The following is a 16,555-nucleotide window of genomic DNA, read 5'->3' as shown; positions in this document are numbered from 1 at the left end:
GGTGTGACCACCAAACAAAAACAACAGCACACACAATTAACTAAGAAATTTTCTTGCCTGTCGCATTCTACTGCAAGTTCCATCTTTTTTCCATTTCTCATGGAGCCGTGGTTCTTTGGCTAAGTCCTGTGACTTAGGTCTTTCAGGTTTTAAGTGGTGGAAACATGGGCAGAAGTTAAGGATGGCGCAGCCAGAACTGAAGGATGGAATCCAATCACAGACTGAAGAATCAGATGTGCAACTGTTCTTACAAAAGATATTACTGATAAATGCATCCTGTTCAATTGAGTCCAGCCTACAGAGTCAGCCATGAAGTGGCTTGAAATTTATAAAATATAAATATAAATTTACCTAAAAGTGGGACAAAAGCTAAAGGGTGGTATTTAAACATTTTTATTTATTTTTAAATTTGGCTTTTTGGGTCACACCCGGTGACACTCAGTGGTTATCCCTGGCTCTGCACTCCTGACGATGTTTGAGGGACTATAAGGGATGCTGAGGATCGAACCCCGGTCAGGAAGGCAAACCCCTGCCTGCTGTACTATGGCTCCGCCTGAGGATGGTATTTTATTAACACTGGTTTTAAGTGAACCCCCATGTTAAGAAATGAGTATGATCAAAAGATGGGACACTATGCCCAGAAATATGACATACTCTTAATGTAGATCCAGTACATGGAAAAGATGATCGTTTCTGAACATAATAAAGATAAAAAAAAAATATGAGAGCTATACTACTCAGTGCTCTTCGTACCCAGTTTTAGGGACGCAGTTATATTTATTCATTGACTGCACAGGCGCAAATCAACTTAGAACAGTCAGAGTTCAACTTGCCAAAGTCACACTTGGAAGGCACTGCGTTCAAAATCCCAGTGAGGTGATTTGTGGACACATACACGCCGTCCAGGATGGAAAGGGTTAATGCAGGGCGGGCCAGCGGGCGGGGCAGGAGGAGGAGGAGGAGGAGGGTGGGGTGTGAGAAGGAGGAGGGGTGTCAGTTTCCGTAACCGACCCCCGGGGGGCAGCCCGGGTTCCAGCGTCAGCCTCACTCGCTGTTGCTACCCCGACCCCGCTAGGCGGGAGTCAGGGCTAGTGGGAGTTATCAACCTGGGCTCCGCGAAGCGTGTCGGGAGTTGTAGTCGGCGCCCGTCCGCCAGTGAGGTCCGATGGGAACTGTCGATCACGACCGCGCGGAGCATGCCGGGAGTTGTAGTCCGCCCCCCCCCCCCCTCCTGTGCCGGCGTCTGCGTATCATGGCCGCTCGCTCCTCGCTCCCTGACTCTTCCGCTTGGCCCCAGAAAGTTTCGCTTCTGCCCCTCCTTGGACCCTTGAGCGCGTAAGTGCCGCGGGAAGCCAGCAGGACCTCGGGGGCTGTGTCGGCCGCTCTCGGCCCGGGAGCGGAGAACTCCGGGGCGACTGTCACCTGTTGCGGGGCCCGTCCCCGCCCCCCGGGTCCCTCGCAGACCCCGCCCTGGCCCTGGCTCCTGCCCGGAGGGTCCGGGGAGCATCTCTGGCCGCCGAGGCCGACGCGGGCGCCCGGGCTGCCTCCGGGGGTCAGTTACGGAAACTGCCACCCCCTCCCCACACTCATTCCAAGACCCCCGCCGGCAAGCCTGCTCGGAGGCCGGTGTGTTTGCCCAAGAGGTTGGGCTTCTTCGGGCGGTGGACAGGTCCCGAGTGTCCACTGATCCTGTCCGAGAGGCTGCTCAGCCCCAGAAGCGTCGTTTCGGGCGCCAGCTGGGCCGGGACAGCCCCGATCTGCCCTTGGCAGGACCCTCGCGGGTGCCGGGGGTCTCCTCGCGTCTCTTCCCAGGGGACGGTTGGCGCCCCGCGGGGCCACTGTCCGATCCAAGTTCAGCCCCTTGGCGATGGCCCCGGGGATGCCCGCAAGCACCTGTCCGCTTGTGGATTGATTGTCCGGTGCGGCCGCTCTGGACTTGGGCTAGAGTCCACGCTCGGAGCCCGGGGAGCGGAGTTGGAGGGGCAGGGCTGGCTTTTATTTTTTCCTGAAGAAGAACACGTATGGTGCAGCCCTCCTGCTCCTTCTTACTGCACGGGTCCTCTGATGCCCTTGTGGCTCCTCATACCTCCAGCTGGCAGCCCCCACCTCCAGAAAGAGAAAAAAAGGAGGGGAGGGGTGAGTCGGGGTAGGGGGGTTGCTAAGGGGGGAGTAGCAGTGAAACTGCGGGTGTTGGCCACAGCCCCGCTGCCCCTCTGCTCCTCTAACCGCAGCAGTTTCCTTTCCCTGCAGAGAAATGGGTCAGCGGACTCTGAGGTCGCAGGAGCAGCCTTTGTGGGCCCGCTGCCCTCCTGTCTCCAGGGCTCTGTGGTCTTCTCCGGAGCAAACCTTAACTCCCCTGCCTCCTGCAGGGTTGTCGCTTACTGAGGCTGGAAAGAGAGTCAGCGTCAGCAAGTTCTGGGTGTTCTGCTGGCTGAGGTGTTATGCCTCCAGGGTCCCCTGTTTTCTGTATTTTTGTTTTGTTTGTAGCTGGGTTTGTTTATTTGTTTGTTTGTTTGTTTGTTTATTTATTTTGTCCACACCAGATGGTGCTCAGGGTTTACTCCTGGCTCTGTGCTCAGGGATCACTCAGTGGGACTCCAGGGACCATATGTGATGCCGGGATTGAACCCAGGGCAGCTGCATGCAAGACAAGCTCCCTACCCCCTGTCTTCTCTCTCTGGCCTCTGTCAGTGGCCCTCTTTCCTGTGACAGCCAGTGTACATGTGTTACCAGACACCCTCCTAAGAGTTGTAGGTCAGCATTCTGATCACCCTGGAAAGCCCAGTTCATTCTCTATGATCAGACCTGGCCTCCTTTGATGAAAAGGACCTGAAAAGACTCTTGCATTCAGAATAGGCTTTTTGCTTCAATTAGAAGTGTTCAGGGTTTATTTTTTTGAGTTGTTTTCATGGAGAAAATTAAGCAACTAGAATAATGAAAACATTTGGATATTGTACAGGATATAAGGCTACAACATATTGTGTGTATACACTTACACATGTATATATACAAGGTATAATATGTATCATACATTGTTTGGGGTAAAAGAAACATCCCTCTATCCACCTGTTAGATTTTGCTCTTGCTCATTGGCTTTGATCATTTTTGTCTTTGCCTTGTAATTGATGCTCTGGCTTCTCCTTAGGCAAGAGCACAGGCTCAGGTGTCACACTTTGACCCCTTGTCTTCTTTAGGGCAGAATGACATCCACAGATATTTGTGTTCAGAGCAGCCCTCCTTAAAGAAGCATGACTAGAGTAGCCTCTGCCAGGAGAACCCGGGGCGGGGGTGGGGGGGCACTATTGGAATGGCAGCCCCCTCTGCTCTACAGGAGGAGGGGCTTGACCACCAGGCAGTTTGGGTTTTCTAATGATTCCTAAGGTAACTTGTGACTCAAGACTAGGCCGTCCTTTCAGTGTGAGGCAGAGGAAGTATGCTCTCTCCCTGTGGTCTCATGGGGGAAAACCAGTGGTAGGAAGTTTGGAGGCACATCTGGAGGCATGTTTGCTGGGGAAGCCCCAAGCAGCCCACTAGATGAGTGCTGTGACTGGTGCCTTGTCACCCTTGGGCGCCACCATAATAACTTCAGCAGAGATGATTCAAGGTTGACCTTGCCAAAGCTACTATTCCCATGGCTGCAATGTCATTGTCTTGCTCAAAAGAATAAAGCATTTTCTTTTTGTAAGCTTTAAAAATAAATAAGGCTTTTTTTCTCTTTGTGAATGCCAGTATAAGAAAGAAGCAGCTTTTGCTTTTTGGTAGTTCAAACAAAATAATCTTTGTTTGAACTACCAAATAAATTGGTATAGTGCCTATTATAATGCTGCCACAAGTCAGTGTTTATCCTTTTTTTTTATTTAAGTGAGTCTTTTAAAATATCCTTACTTGTGTCCATGATAAGAGCCTCGGTTTCAGAGCCTGTCCATGAATGTATACAGGACGCCATCCATGGCTTTCAGAAGAGGACAGCAGAAGGTAATCTCTTTGACATGATGGTTTTAGTGGCTCCCAGTGATCCTTCCTGTTTGCACAGTTCTTTGTGGTATTTGAGAGACACCAAGCTCTGCTTTTAGATGGGCCAGATCCTCTTTTCAGGGATGAGAACCTGTGCATCAGTGCAGTTCTAAGGACCGATGTAAGGGGAACTGTGGTTTGATTGTGGCTCTGTCACCTGTATCCGGTTCTGGAACCCAAGGACAGGCCTTATCAACCACCTCCCAGGAACCTGGGGTAAAAAACTGACTTAGAGGAGGCCTTGAAATCCAAGATGAAAATGTGAGGGGGACAAAAAGCATTCTTACCAGACTGCTAGTGTGAAAGTGACTAGTGTAGGGAAGAGTGTTGGGACAAGCTAGACACTAAACTAGAGGTGGTGCTTTAACATGGAGCTCAAATTAATTTCCTGAACCTTAACCTGTGGTTCTGGGTGCCTTTTCCACAGCATCTGCAGCCTTGGTCATGAGCATGGACACTTAGAAACCACAGCCAAAGTTAGCCATTGGGAATGTCTGTCCTTCCCTTCTCTTCTATGATGAAGGAGGGTAAAGAGGGAACCGCTCCATGTTGTATTTGAACACACACACACACACACACATACACACACACACACACACGCGCCAAATGTTGTCCCTTGGATAGATAAGTTTTCTAAAATTGCTGGAAAAAAATCTGGGGGGTTTAATATACCATAGATTTCACACAGTTATGACACAGTTTTGATTACATTATTCCTGAATGATAAATAATGGAAATTTCACATGACTGATCTGTTGGCCATAATCTAAGTAGGGTCCAAAGAGGGCAGTGCTCAGCTACAATTGACAGGAGAGAAGACAGATGTCCTGCCTAGTTACCATAATAACTTCAGAGTCATCTTGGCTTCCTTGTTGCTTCAGTCTGCCTGCATCATCCCCTTCCCCACCTGCACTCAGGTTGCTGTTCCAATCACGAATCACGATCACGATCATCCTGTTGTTCATCGATTGCCTCAAGCAGGCACCAGTAACGTCTCCTTCGTCCTAGCCCTGAGATTTTAAACTGCCATATTCAAGGCCCTTTCAAGGTTAGGAGAACGAGACCCATCACTGTTACTGGTATTTGGCATATTGGGTACACCATGGGGAGTTTGCCAGACTCTGACGTGTGGGCAGGTTACATTTGGTAGCCTGCCAGGTTGTCCAAAGTAAGAAAGAGATAAGATGTCGTGCGCTTCTGGGAGCTGGGTTTTATAGTCTCTGGGTCTTGGCCGTTGATGGGATTACACGGTGCCAGGGGGGGGGGGCAGGGGGGCACGGGGGTGTCAGTTGGTGGGTGTGACCCCTGCCTACTGAAAGATGGAGGATCTGAGTGGAGGATGTTCTGCCCCGATCCAAGCAGGCTTGGAGATCTCAGCCCCGGGACCCGCATGCCTTTGTTCCTCTGCCAGTACCTTCATGCGTGTGGAGAGTGGTCTCAGTATGGTTGTGGCTGGTTCTGGAGGTCTTCGGCTGCTGGAGCTCTGCTCGGGTTGGGGAGGGAAACTCAACCCGCCCCCCTCCAAGGGGCCCTGGTGAGGACAGCCAGGCGCGGGGGCAGGAGACTCTGCGCTGTTTTCTGTTCCAATCACCCAAGTAGAAAACAGAACTCAGAGCTACTTGGGCTGGAGCAATAGCACAGAGGGTAGGGCATTTGCCTTGCACTTGGCCGACTCAGGCTTGATTCCTCCGTCCCTCTCAGAGAGCCCAGCAAGCTACTGAGAGTATCTTGCCTGCGTGGCAGAGCCTGGCAAGCTCCCCATGGTGTATTCGATATGCCAAAAACAGTAACAAGTCTTACAATGGAGACGTTACTAGTGACTGCTCAAGCAAATCGATGAACAACAGAAGGACAGTGACAGTGACAGTGACAGATTTCCTGCTTGATGGTTCCAGATCCAACTTGCAGGGATGGAAATAGGAAAGGACCCTTTAGGAGGCTTGGCTCGGTAAGGATGGTGGTGCTGGTGTGGTTAGCATTGGATGGGTGAAGGAGGTTCTGGGTAAGCATCCTTTCAGCAAATCTATACTGCATTCTTTCTTGTAAACACATTACATCTGTTCCGTCTGCTCCTTAACTGTCTTTATTCCAGTTACTCTTGAAATAACTCCATGTATGTTCACAGTGCTGCTCATATAATGTCTGCAATCGCATCTTGACTTTTTAAATGCATTGTATTCATCAAAGTAAAAGTAACTCATGAGCACAAAAGGGCAGCTGGAAGGGTCAGACCATGCACTTTGTTATCTGGCACTGTGTGGTCTCCTGAGCATCACCAGCGGTGGCCCCCAAACCAAGAAGTGTTTAAAAAAAATAAAAGTAATTTTTGCTTCATAAAGGAAAATAAAAAATCAGGACATAGAATTTCTTTTTAAATGTGCCCATATTTTACATTATTGGTGGATAATTACTGTTTACGCTTTGGTACTTTTATAATATATTTCTATGCCTGATGTTTAACTCATTTGTGGTATGAAAATATGTGCTTGGTTTTATCCCATTAACCAATTAGCAGGAAATTTACTAATTGTGCTCCATGTGTCAGACTGTGATGGGCGATGGGCATGTAAGGACGAGAGTGTCACTTACAACATGTGGCAAAGATGAAGTTAACAAGAGATGACTGGTGGAGTGTGACTCCTTGGGAGAGGCAAGCAGGAGAACCCCCTTCCCCGGGATGCTGAGAACCTCCTTCCCAGGGATGCTGAGAACCCCCTTCCCAAGGACGCTGACAATTTGTGCAGAGTACAGCTTGGGTTTGGTGCCTTGTGTGCTCACGTCTTTATCCAAGTGCTTGCTGGGCCTTGAATGATCTCTCTCTCTTGACTGAGCCTGTTGAGGTGTGTGCTGTCTTCTTCCAGGGGAACTGCCATCCCTTTAGGACCAGGGCTTCTCTGGGCTTGTTCTCAACTGTAACCCCAGCTCCTGGCTCGCGCTAGCATCAGACTCGAGGTTCCCAACAAATCTCTCTTGCCAGGCAGGCACTTGGTTAACACATGTTGGTGTCATATCTTCCCCAAGGTCGTGTTTGGTTGCCAAAACCTAGATTCTGTCAGCCATTCATCACTGTTGGGACGGTGTTCCCTGTTATACTGGCCAGGGAGATTCACAGGGATCTTGGACACTTGCAGTTTTCCTCAGTTCTGTGTGGGTTGTGCTGTTTGGGGCAGGAGCAGATATCCCGGTTGACCCTCAGTGACCTGGGTAGCTCTCCTGGAATCTGCTCAGGTTTTCTGTCTCCTGTGCTGTCACCTCTCTTGGTTGTTTTCTCCAGGGGGCCCAGCAGCTCCAAGTACATACCCGTGACTTCTCCTGGAAGCAGCTGCCTGGTTTCCTAAAAAATAAATATAAATAAATAAATTAGAAGTCAGCTCCTCCCAGGCCCAGGAGCAGTATCCCACACCCACAGGTTTCTCTTGGTCCAGCTCTGGGTCAGTGGGCTGGAACTGGGGCCAGTATCATGTGTGTACCAGGGCGCAGGGGGAGGGGGGCGGGAAGGGAGTGATCAAGGAACCTGAAATAGTTAATGCAAGGGAGGCAGAAGACCAGCCAGAGAAGATTCTAGAAGTGACAGTAAGCCCAGGTGTCATTCCCTTTGAGAGAGGCGATGTGTTTGGTAAAGAAGACTCAGGCATGCGGTTGGTTGGTCAATACTTTAATAACAGGTCTAAACATTTGGCTCACCTAATGGGCCTGTGCACGTGTGCGGAAGTGTCTGCCCCGGACAGATGCCTGAGCACTCTCTGAAGTACCCTCCCGAAGGGAGCCTGCCTGCCCGCCAAGCACTTCAGCACTCAGCCGTCAGGACCTCCCCCACTGCAGGTACCAGCCCAGCGCTGCCCTTTCCCACAGGTGGGGACTTGAAGAGACACTGATGGGTGTGCCGAGCCAGGGCAAGGGTTGGAAGGCATGCTCGATCCAGCTGTCTGAGCGGTCTCTACTCTGGGTAGAATTCACAGCAGAATTGTTCCCCTGGGTTTGAGAGTAGGAGGAGAAGCCCATCTGTTTTGGGGTCCTCTGTGGGTCAGCCTTAGCTGCTGGGAGCAAGTTGAAAAACAAAAATTGAAGGCCGGGCAGGGCTGTCTTTCATTCTCTAAATCTTCTCCCCCTCCCCTTGTGATCTTTTCTTCTTATGTCATTGCCCAGTTGCTGTATTGTTCCTGCCAGAGTCAGATTCTGAGCCACATTGTGGACTACCAGTCATTTTTGCCATAGTGTAAATAAGTTTAGACGAGTCAGTGGTTGTCTTTGTGTCTTAATTTGGGACTAAACTGTGCTCTCTATTCTTAAAGACATTTTGAACATCTGGGAAGGGAAGGAGAATTTTGGAGGTGGGGGGGAGGGGCGGGCATTAGTCACTAAAATAATACCTTGGCCATGACTGGAAATACAGGTAATAGTTCCAGGTGTTTTCTTTGCACTTAGTGTGTTTTTCTTTTTATCAGAAGCTTGGATATTTTCATGTTGGCAGAAGAGAATCTAGGATTAGGTAAAATCTTATAAAACCCTTCCCACCTCTTCCCCCCGCCCCCCCCCCCCCCCCCCCATTTGAAAGGATCTGTCAGGGAAGTGATTAGGTTTCTGTTTGCTTGTTTTTTGTTTGTTTGGTTGATTGGATTTTGGGATCACACCCAGTGCTCAGGACCTACTCCCAGATCTGTGCTCAAGAGTCCATATGCAGTGCTGGGGATCAAACCAGGGCCAGCCACATGAGTGATGGGAGAATCTCACATGTCCTTACTAAGTTCCCTGATTTCATGGAGGTGTTTTTCACTTGAGTACCTTGCAGGGTGTGGGAGCCGGGAGGCCTCCCTCTCCACCCCCAACACACACACACACACACACACACACACACACACACACACACCTGCTCTGTCTCTGTATTGTTTGGACACGTGCCTTTCTGAGTCCCTGGTGAGTTAGGCCAGCAGTTTGCAAATGGGTGTGGAGGTCAGGATCTGTCTGATTGGTTTGTGATTTCCGTGACAGTAAGAAACTGGTCTTTGTCTCGAATTCTGGGACAGAACTTCAGAATCCTTGGAATTTCCTGAGTGGCAGAAGCAAAAACAACACCTTTTTATTCGTCATAACAGAGCTCTTTCGCCCTCACCTAGTAATATGATTCCTGCTGGGCACCCAGACAGCTTGGGGTGGGAGCCAAAGGAATCAGCCGTGTCATTAGACGGTGGAAACTTTCATCTCCCGTAATTCATGACCTCCGGAGAGGGATTGAGGATGGAGTGAGGGCCCATGGCTGGGGACTTAATCAGTCGTGTTCATGTCATGAGACCTCTGTGACCCCTGAAATAGCACAGTTCTGGGGGTCGGGGTGATAGTACAGCGGGTAGGGTGCTTGCCTTGCGTGTTGCTGACCTGGCTTCGCTACCCATTACGACATACTGTCTGCAGTGCCACCAGGAGTGTAGAACCAGGAGTTAAGGTCCCGAGCACTGCTGAATGTGGCCCCCAAACAAAAATAAATAAAACAAAACAGCACAGTTTTGAGTTGGTCACTCCGGCAGGGTCTGGGACAGTGGGGAGCCCTGGGTGGCTACAGAAGCTCCATGAGCCACCCCTTCCTCCCATTCCCCAAGTCTGCGCAGATCTTTCATTCAACTGATCCCAAATAGTGTCTTTTAAGGCAAGCCCATGCAGGACCAAAGTGCTTCTCCAAGTTTTAAAAGCCCTCCGAGCAAATCGTCCATCCTGGGGAGGGGATCATGCGATGCCAGTTTATATTCTCTTGGCCAGAAATCTAAGCAGACACCTGGGACTTGAGGCTGGTGTCTGAAATCAGCAGCCCTGTAGCCTGAGCCCCTCGATGGGGTCTGAACGGAACGAGCGAGGGGTCAGAAATTAATTTAGTCACTGGACACTGCACGCGTCAGATCATTGGTGTGTGAAAAAGCTTCATATTCGGTACCAGAGATATTCAAGTAATATTTAGCCTGTTCCTCAGAGGACAGGCTCATCTTGGGACATGAGGAAACTGAGCAGCGTGTGGGGACAGGTGAATAATGGCCCCAGACAAGGAAAAGGGATGGGGGTGGGAGGGGGCAGGATGCTAAGAGTGGGCCTGCACTGGTTTGTGAGAACAGCCTCCCTGTGCAACCCAGCTTCCTTCCTTTTAGAAAATTCACGAGTCAGTGACCCCCCCCGGCCCCCCTCCAGCTACGTGGTAAAGCGGGGACAGAGGTGGGGTGGAGAGGTGCACTCTGACCTCCAGCCCCGGCACTTTGTTTAGGTTCACTTTCTTGCTGGCGACAGGGACTCTTGGGAAAACTCACTTGTGTAATCAGCAGTTCCTGAGACCTGGGAATTTGGCACCAGCTGAGCGCGCTTGGTTGGAGGGGGGTGGGGGTGGAGGGGGTGGCGGGTAGTCAGACAAAGGCCTGGGCTCTGGCTGCTGGGTCCTGCTCAGCCACGTGTTAGGGTCCTGCAGAGGGACGGGCTCCTCACACCTCATAGCCCAAGCTTGGAGTCTGTGGAGGGCGGACTAGCACTGCTCACCAATGGGCTTTGGAGGCTGCTGCGCTGCTGATGTCATAGAAGGAGGGCGTGGCCCGGGGTGTGCCCCTGTTGATTCCACCTCCAGCTGGCGAAGCCCTCCTTGGGCCTTGTTTTCATTGAGTCACAGCTCTACTGGCTTGTGCGTTAAAAATAGAGCTGGGCCTCTCCTCCCGGTGACTAACACTGGATGGCTTCTGTACTTCCTTGGAGGAGCTGTGGCTGGGATCTCTTCTACTCAGTTCCTCTTGCCTGCCTCAACCCCAGGAAAAAGGGGCAGGAGGGGGGGAGGGGAGAAGGTGGTGGTCGGACGGCCAGCACTAGTGGGAAAGGCCTGGGGTGGTGGCACCGTCTTGCGATGAATGATGCTTGGGCATCTGCTATAGTGACAGCGTCCACTATAAGGCTGCAGGGTTTGAACTCAGACCGGCCAGGGTCCCAGCCCTGGTTCTCCTCCTTCCCAGCCCTGGCCTTCGACCCATTACGTGACCTCTCTGAATGCTAGGTCTACCCCGCTTGGGAGACGATGAGAGCTCAGTTGATCCCGTACGTGAAGCTCAGGGTCAAGTCTCATGTATGTTGGCTGCTCCCACAGGCCCCTCTGCCCTTGCTGGTGGACGGGACTCTGTTGGATATTCAAGAAAGAGTCAGAGGTTCTGATGAAAGGACACGGGAGTCCCAGGGCCTGTCCAGACTTCTTTCCACTGCTGCTCACAACTCCTCATCTTCTCTTGGTCTCCGGCCATTACTGTGTCCTTAAATCACTCCCAACAGCTGCCCAAGTAGGCCTGGTAACTCAGGACACACCAGTCACAAGAGGACTGTAACCGAGCTTAAAATAGAGACGTGTCCCTTGCCTGGGACAGAGGGCTGCACTGGCTCTGGATGGCAGGCAGACTGCGTCTGCACACCGTGACCGAGTGGGGCCCTGGGCAGCCGAGGGCTGCTGACCGCACCCCCAGGGAGCCACTTCCTCGCTGAGGCCGCCAGGCTCACCTTGGTCCAGAAGCCCCGAGGGTACGAGGGTATGTGTCCTGAGCCTCTGGCTCTACTGCCACCTGGCCAAGGGTGATGGAGGAAGCCTGTGGGTGCGGGTGAGGGGAGACAGGCTTGGGTGGGAGCCATGCATAGGCTTAGGGGCCTGTCTGAAAGTGGATTGGGCTAGTTCTGGCCGGTGGGACAGGGGAGGGGGAGGCAGCTTTGCCGTAAGAAGAGACCCAGGAAGGACCAGGCCACCCATTTGGGTCATCGTGTTGTTTTCCTCAGCCCCGAGTCAGATCATTAGGCCTGAGTGTTGGTGTGCGTGAAACCACCTGGAGAGTGACCACAGCCCAAGGCCCACATAGGAGTGGTGAGACCTTCCCGGACGGATGGGACGGCTCTGGGTCCAGAGCAGCATTTCTCTTCTCTGGCATCCTGGCCTGTGTCACTGACTTTTTCTTCGCCCTCCCCGCTGCAGGTGCCACCATGAAGTCTGACGGCTGCTGACCGGACCCGGGCAGGAGCACACAGCCCAGGAAGGTGGCCTGCAGCCAGTGGCCATGGCTTCTGCTAGCTCCGAGAGCCAGCTCCAAAGAATTATCCGTGATTTGCAAGGTACAGTTAGGCCCCAGGGTCCAACGGGCTTGATTTAGAGGGGTCTGTGACTGGGCTTTGGCTGCTGCCAACTGAAATCCAGTCCTTTCATCTTTGGTCCCACTGGGAGTAACTCGACCCCATCTTAGTGAAGTATTTAAGGCTCAGTTGGCCTCTTTATGTAAGGCTGGGGGAGTTGGCTGGGCCCTCCTCACAGGGCCTGGTGAAACCACTCTGTGAACAAAATCAAAACCTCCCTTCCAGGGTTAGGGTCTGATTTCAGTGTGTGTGTGTATGTGTGTGTGTGTGTGTGTGTGTGTGTGTGTGTTTTCGAGTTACCTGTTAAGTGTGGCTGGATCACGCGCTTCTGGGCTCAGTTGGCTCATTTGAGGAGTAAGATTTTCCCCTGCTCTCAGCAGGAAGATGAGATACCCGTCTTTCTTGTTTTGCTCTCCAACCTAGCTGGCAATCCTCTGGCCTGTGACGCGCTCCAGTTCTGGGCCCGCAGTCTCCCGACTTCCCTGAGCCCAGCACTGCCCAGTGAGAGAGGCTAGCATGTCACCGCCTCACTGGAGAATGGCAGGGAGGGGACGTGTGTGACATGTATAAGGAGGTGTGGACTCAGGGGCAGTGCACTGCAGAGTCTAGGGTCCCAGGTTCACCTGTCCACGTGATACCCCAAGGGTCAGTATTTTGGCAAGTTTCCCACCCTCTGCTGAGTGCCAGGCCAGAGCCTCTTTGGAGCATGGCCCATTTTTATAAAACAGTCAGCCAGAAGCTGACCACTTCTGTGACACAAAGACACAGAGACACAGGGCCACTCCTGACATACAGAAGGCAGATTCCTAAGTGCTCAGTAGCTGGTTACAGCCACAGTCCAGCCCTCATTTTGGAGGTCAAAAGTCAAGGACGTATGACGGCATTTGCTCATCCTTCTCTTCTGTTTACAGAGTGCTCAGGGCCTCTGAGAGCAGATGTTTACCTGTGTTTCTTGTGTGCTAGACACAGTCCTACATGGTGCCTCACAGATAACCAGCCAGGCACCTGCACTTGGGCCTGTGAGGCAGAAACCGTTGCTGTGCCCATGTTGCAGATATAGAGACAGGCAGAGAGAAGTTTGGTGACGTCCCTGAGGCCCCACACAGCAGTGTGTGCACACATACCAGGCGCTCTTTACCACACCTGTGCGCTCCCTGCGGAAATGTACATTCCTGCAGAGCTGAGTTAACCCCGACTTTCAGAGTCTCCGTCTTCCATTTCAGCCTCAGGTTCTCAAGGAAAGGGTTGGCACCTTGGGATCAATATTGCGACCCTTCTCAGTTGTCTGGCCACATGACCCTAAGTGGTTGGCCAGGGAACCCCAGCTGGTGGGCACACAGGGTCAGCCAGGTCCGGTCCATGTGTTGCTACAAAGTGACTGCTCTCAGGACACCTCCACAGGGATGCGGTTGGAGCCCAGGAGCTTTGCCATCATTGGCCTTTGACACTCCCGGGCTTACTCAGCTTCCCTCTCTGCTTCCCTGTTCCGTTTGTTGTCATACAGATGCTGTGACAGAACTAAGCAACGAATTTAAGGAAATAGGGGAACCCATCACCGATGACAGCACCAGCTTGCACAAGTTTTCCTATAAACTTGAGTACCTCCTTCAAGTAAGTGACTCCTGGAACATTTTGTTTTCTGTACTACCGTTTCTTGTTTCTTGTTTCTGTTCTTGGCCACCATTTAACATTCAGGGTATGAATCCAGAAGCTCCCTGGGACTGTTTAGCATCCCTGCGTAGACAGAAGAGCAGAGCAGCGCCCGCTGTGGGCTCGAGCCTCTGGAAAGCTAGACTATCTCCCCTTACAATGGTTTTGGAAATAGAGAATTTTCTTTAGTGATCTAGATCATCTTACAGTAGGCCTCAAGATCCCCATGTTGAAGGGCTCATCCCTTTGGGCTGCCACTTGCCCCTTGGACACACTGTGGAAGCCATGGGATCTCTCGCCAGGCAGACATGCATATCTGTGCACACCCCTCATACTCACGCTGGGTTGTGCAGCCCCTCAGCAGGTTGTCTGGAGGCTCCTGCCAGAGCTGTGACACCGGTGGCCATAGCATCGTGGGGGAAGCACATTAGACACGTTGCTGTGGCTCCATCCTGACCTGCTGAGTCGGTGCCTCTAGGAAGCCTCCGACCTGCTCACAATGACTGACACCTGCGATGCTGGTGTCAACTCTGTGCCCAGAGTACCATCTCCTGTGACCAGTGGGTTTCCACCTCTAGGGCTGCTCTGCCAGTGTCAGGATGGTTGGACACCATTAACGGGGTAACTCTGCAGATGTGGAAAAGTGCAGTTGACTCTAACAGACAGGAGGAAAAGGTGGCAGTGTTGCCAGAAGCGGACCTTGTTCTGGTAGCACAGTGTTACTGAACATTCTTAGTGATGGTGGGATGACGCTTTATGGGTTTTTCAAAAAATTATGATTACTGTTTGACCTGGATTTCTTAACAGTATATGCATATCTTCCTGCTATAATCAGAAAAAGGCATTTTTAAATGAAGGTTGTTACAGAGAAGGGATATCCGTGTCATTTTGAACAACCGGTGGTTTGTGGTGTCATGACCACAAAAACATCTAGAAATCTTTTTTTAAAAAAATTATTTTTTAAAATTCAATTTTATTTTTATAAAGTAGTTCACAATATTTGATTACATTTAATATTTGAACACCAATTCCATCACCGTTACACCTTCCCACCACCGTATTTTGGATGTTTCCATCCCTAGCCCCAACCCCTGCTCCAAAGCAGAACCAAAACCAAAATTGTTTATTATGAATAAACCGCTGAAAATGCTCCAAAAAACTTTCTTTAGAGGAGAGTGTGTGAAGATTGTTGTATTTCACCCAGGGGCTATTAAGCCCTTCTATAAGAGATTACTAATATGTTGTTAAGGGTTGAGCCTTGTGTGCTTTTATATAAATATATATAGCCTTCTACTTTAAACATCACCAAATGTGATGCACTACTCTTGGAGTATGAGTGGTGTGAGGTATGAGATGTTGTGGTCCAGGGATAGGTTTACTTGTGGATGAGGCTCGGCCTGAGGTGTGGAGAGCAACTGTGAGCATGATGGCAGTTGAGGTCTGGAGGTTTTCGGCTCCCAGGGCTGGGTCCCTTGGGGCAGGGAGGGGCCTCACCTACCCGCCTCCAGGGTGCCCCAAATGAAACAGCCTGGCACGGGGTCCAGGAGCATGGCTGTGGTGAGTCTTTTTATGCTCTCATCCAAGAGAGTAGGACCACATCTAGAGATCTTAATGAGATTGCTAATGAGTCCCCAGATGAGTTACCCCAACGCACAGATGGGCTTGCCCTGCCCAGGCCTCTTCAGCTGCATCTCAGCCTTGGGAAATATAGATGGGAAATTTGTTTTCCAGTTGGCTCATTTTGGATTTGGATTTGAGATGATTCATAGTTGACACTTACCTGAATTTATTGTATTTATTGAGACAGCTTTGGCACTTGAGTGACGGGGATAAAAATGTCACTAACTCATCTCTGTTCATTGAGAGAGTCATTACCCCAAATGTTGTACCCTTGTGTGTCTTTATCATTGTTGTTAATCGCAACTTCAGTGGTCTTCCTCTCAGTCCTGGACTCAGAATTCCCTTCAAGGGATGATTTGGGGTAGGGGGCAGTAATTTGTGAATCTCACTAGTTATGTGACTTTAAGCCAGTTAACCTCTCCTAGCTTCTGTTTTCTCATCTGCGACTTGGAGAACGAAATACCCTCATTAGCACAAAATAAAAATAAGGTCAGTGAAAGACCTTGCCTAATGCTGGATGGCTACAAAGTTATCCTCACTTTGTATGGTTTAAATGACTAGATGGCCAGCAGTGGGTTCAGACCGCTTCCCTCTGTCCTTTTCCCCTGCCCAGTTCGATCAGAAGGAGAAGGCCACCCTCCTAGGCACCAGGAAGGACTATTGGGATTACTTCTGTGCCTGCCTGGCGAAGGTGAAGGGCGCCAATGACGGGATCCGGTTTGTCAAGTCCATCTCGGAGGTAAGCTCAGCCGCTCCGGGCCTCGTCTTCCTCTCCTCTGCCTGGTGTCTCATGCAGATATTTTTGCTGCTGACAGCCAAATGCAGAAGTTGGGGTGTGCAAGTGATGTGAAACCCAGTGAAACCCAGATCAGGTAGACTCGTTGTCCACTATTGCCCTGGATTGGGCTCCAGAAGCCTCCTTGGCAAGTGTTTTCCAAGTCGAGGAATAACTCCATCCACCCCGACAGGTCGTACATAGGACCCTCACATGCCTGGTACAGCAGGCCCTGATGTCTGTCTGGGTATCCACGGGAGGAGAGAGCACAGGATGCTTCCACCTCTAAAAGTTAAATTTTTAGATGAGATTATTTGGTATTTGAAGCTACTTTCCTTACAGTTTTGCCCAGGAAATTTGGGCTTAAAATGAAGA

General features: G+C 51.0%; 1 protein-coding gene across 1 annotated transcript in view; it reads left to right on the top strand.

The window, feature by feature from the left end:
• The first annotated feature begins 1,222 nt into the window (after window positions 1-1,222).
• The window catches only part of FYCO1 (FYVE and coiled-coil domain autophagy adaptor 1), a 72,097-nt gene continuing 56,764 nt past the window's right edge, over window positions 1,223-16,555 (top strand). The window contains exons 1-4 of the mRNA XM_056129425.1: window positions 1,223-1,335; window positions 11,981-12,117; window positions 13,640-13,746; window positions 16,019-16,144. Coding sequence (XP_055985400.1) covers window positions 12,063-12,117; window positions 13,640-13,746; window positions 16,019-16,144 — 288 coding nt within the window. The 5' untranslated portion in view covers window positions 1,223-1,335; window positions 11,981-12,062. The remainder of the gene's footprint in view (window positions 1,336-11,980; window positions 12,118-13,639; window positions 13,747-16,018; window positions 16,145-16,555) is intronic.

This window comes from Sorex fumeus, unplaced genomic scaffold (genome assembly GCF_029834395.1).
Source record: "Sorex fumeus unplaced genomic scaffold, SorFum_2.1 ptg000072l, whole genome shotgun sequence".
In the NCBI taxonomy this organism is placed as follows: domain Eukaryota; kingdom Metazoa; phylum Chordata; class Mammalia; order Eulipotyphla; family Soricidae; genus Sorex; species Sorex fumeus.
The sequence above is the reverse complement of the archived record's forward strand: the minus strand, read 5'-3'. Positions and strand labels throughout refer to the sequence as shown.